The sequence below is a fragment of the Bison bison genome, unplaced genomic scaffold, assembly GCF_000754665.1.
Source record: "Bison bison bison isolate TAMUID 2011002044 unplaced genomic scaffold, Bison_UMD1.0 scf7180017864256, whole genome shotgun sequence".
In the NCBI taxonomy this organism is placed as follows: Eukaryota; Metazoa; Chordata; class Mammalia; order Artiodactyla; family Bovidae; genus Bison; species Bison bison.
Window position 1 is genome coordinate 2143353 of NW_011494828.1, and position 3186 is coordinate 2146538.

General features: G+C 53.9%; 1 protein-coding gene across 1 annotated transcript in view; it reads left to right on the plus strand.

Moving 5' to 3' along the window:
* The first annotated feature begins 39 nt into the window (after positions 1 to 39).
* Positions 40 to 3186, plus strand: part of TSPAN1 (tetraspanin 1) — a 5191-nt gene continuing 2044 nt past the window's right edge. Inside the window, exons 1-2 of the mRNA XM_010847869.1 lie at positions 40 to 171; positions 632 to 696. Of these exons, the coding sequence (XP_010846171.1) occupies positions 640 to 696 (57 nt within the window). The 5' untranslated portion in view covers positions 40 to 171; positions 632 to 639. The remainder of the gene's footprint in view (positions 172 to 631; positions 697 to 3186) is intronic.

The window sequence follows — 3186 nt, forward strand, 5'->3', positions numbered from 1 at the left end:
CGGGCAGAAGGAGCCTTTAAAGCTCCTGCCCCGCCCACAGGTGAGCAGTGCCGTGAGAGCCCGCGCTGTCTCCCGCTTGCCCACTCAGTGGCAGTTCTCCTGGAGCTGTGGTCCTCTCTGGAGCCTCAGCAGATCCCTCTTACAGAGCTTACTACCAGGACCCCTGACCAGGTGATGGCATAGGATAGAGACTCTCCTGTGAAAAGAGAGCAATCTAGAAACAGGTTTGGGGAGCTGGGAGGGCCACGGGGAGGGTCCTGGAAGAGCCTAGGATTGGTTTGGGGTGGGGGGAGTGGAAAGTCCAGGATAAGCAGGAGCCAGGTAAGGACATGGAGTGACCCTGAAGTGGGGGAATCAGGCTCAGGGTGCCTGTGGGATGGACGCACGTGGGATGTTAGAATTTCAAAGTGTCAGGTGTTAGTAGAGGGCCTGGGCAGTACAGAGGGTTAGGGGTATCAGGATGGGAACTGGGGAAAGTCCTGACGCGTCAGAGTCCAGAGACATCAGAGTCCAGAGGCAGGAGAAGCTTGGTAATTATGTGAGTCCAGGATGCTGGAGTCTGGTATGTCAGTCCAGGCTGGGGGAGGCGGTCAGGGAGCGAGATCCTAATTCCCACATGTCTGCCTCCCAGGAGCCACCATGGGGTGCTTCAACTTCATTAAGGTCATGATGATCCTCTTCAATATGCTCATCTTTGTAAGTATGGGGGTTATGGGTTATTTAGGGTTCCCTACAGGAGTGGGTCTTAACCTGAGTAGAGCCCCAACTGGGGAATAAGAGATTGCTATGTCCACTCTTCCTGAAAGTTTCCCCTGATGATGAGATGTGGAAGTCTCCCCGAAGACTGAGTCTTGGCTCCAGGAGCAAACTAGCTGCCACACAACTTGGGGTGGAGAAGTTTAGGGGCATCCTCTCCTTCCAGGAAGTTTCAGGTTTAGAGCAGGGCAGGGTAGGCTAACAGGCTGGGGCCTCAGGGAGGGGCAGGGGTTTGCCCAAGATCACCTAGCGTGGAAGGAAATTCAGTGGCCTGTGTATGGTGGGGAGCCAAAAGCCGAGAAGGTCCGGAGATATGAGAGTAAGAGTTTCAGCTGCAAGCGGAATTTGTTGTATTTTTTCAACAAACACTGCCTAAGACTCTGTGCCCTCAGGGATCTCGGGTCCAACAGGCCAGATAGGCAACCAGTTTCCCACAGTATGTGTGGTCTGATCACAGGGTGCATTGAAGGGGCTTGAACCCTGCCTAGTCAGAGAAGACTTCTAGAAGGAAATAGCTGAGGCTAGGAATTTGCACATAGTGAGGGGGTTGGTAAAGCATGCAAAAAGGCCCAGAGGCAATGAAATCAGATATTGTTCAGAAAACCAGGAACAGACTATATAGGGCATGTTTGAGGAAGCTGAGCAATGAGGCATGAATCTAGAGATGGTGGTAAAATTGGGGAGAAATAGACAACATGAACAAAGGACAAAGCCCTTGGATGGTGGCTGAGGATGGAGGAAGGGGCAAGCAAGACAGAGGTCTTGGAGATGATGACCACATCTCCTCTCTGCTGAGAGCAAACCTGGTGGGTACTTCATCAGCAGCCATGTACCCAGTGGACTTGCAGCTCAGGATATTTGGAAGTCATGTGCCCGTAGGTGGTCATTGAAGCCATGGGTAGGGTGAGCACACACAGGGAGAGTGAACTCCAGGAAACTCAATTTGTAAGGGATAAACAGAGAAAAGGCTGCTGCTGCTGCTGCTAAGTCGCTTCAGTCGTGTCCGACTCTGTGCGACCCCAGAGATGGCAGCCCACCAAGGCTCCCCCGTCCCTGGGATTCTCCAAGCAAGAACACTGGAGTGGGTTGCCATTTCCTTTTCCAATGCATGAAAGTGAAAAGGGAAAGTGAAATCGCTCAGTCATGTCCGACTCCTAGCAACCCCATGGACTGCAGCCTACCAGGCTCCTCCATCCATGGGATTTTCCAGGCAAGAGTACTGGAGTGGGGTGCCATTGCCTTCTCCGAGGAAAGGCTACCAGGAAGCAAATAGAGAAAGAGCATAAGGAAGCAAAGCAGGAGAGCAAGGTGTCAGAAAGTCAAGGAGGATACACCCATGGCTGAGCACAGGTTGTCACCAGAGACCTCAAAGCCACAGGAGACTGGGTGAGAGTGAGCAAAGGATGAGGAAGTGGAGACATGAAGTGTAGGTGAATTTGGAGGAATTGGGCTAGGGGTGAGGACAGTCTCTGTTGATGGTGTGGCCTGTGCCTTGGGCTTCTTCTCCTTTCAGGGAACTAGCCTTTATCCCTGTATCTGAAGAAGGCAGCAGGATTGCAGGGATCTGGAGCACAGGGGTTCTGGCCCAAGGGGGTTAAAGGCAAATCCGGTTTGGTTTCTGGCCTCTGTTGCCCAGGCCTTGCCAGACTGGGCAGGGCTGGCCTCCGACTCCTTGAAATCTGACCCCACAGGCTAGAAGCCCAGTCTTGTGTCCTTGGGCAAACATGCCTGGGATCCACCCACAACCTGCCACCTCGCTCCTGGTTCCAGCCTCAGTTTCCATAGCCGGGAAGTGGGGACTGGACACCTGGGTGGTGTCAGGCTGATTCATCCACTGAAGCACTGGGTCAGCGAGGCTTTGCTCTAAGAGCTGTGGGAACTGGGCAGGGCCCTCCTTTCCAGTCTTGGCCTCAGGATCACCTCTGAGGTGGGGTAGAGCCTCTCAGAGCTCTGGCTGTACTCCATCTCTGGTGCCTCAATTTCCACTTGTGTGGCAAGGAGAGGTCTAAGCTGGTCCTGGAAGAGACCCAAATGGGGGGCCTTAGGGTGGGTGTCCCTTCTTACCATTGCCCTCTCCAAGGTTGGAAGCAGGTGTTAAACCTCAGCCACACCTCTGTTGCTATAGTGACTGTTGAACCTGCTCAATGCTACCACCCTCCTCTTTCTGCCTATCAGAGAACCAAGGTGTTCCAGGCACCTATAACCCAGAAGCGAAATGGGGGGGAGTGGCTGCTGGCCGGGGGTGGGGGTGGGGGGAGGGCAGGTTCACCTGCTTGTTTGCACTTCAAGCTATGTGGCAGGACCCTGGCAGTGGTAAGGGAAAGCTTTGCCCCTCCCCCACACCGTGGCTATTTCTGGAATCCCTGGTCCCATTTACATCTGCCTAGATGTGCAGCCTGCTGCTGACTGCAGATGTCCCAGCTCCCATCT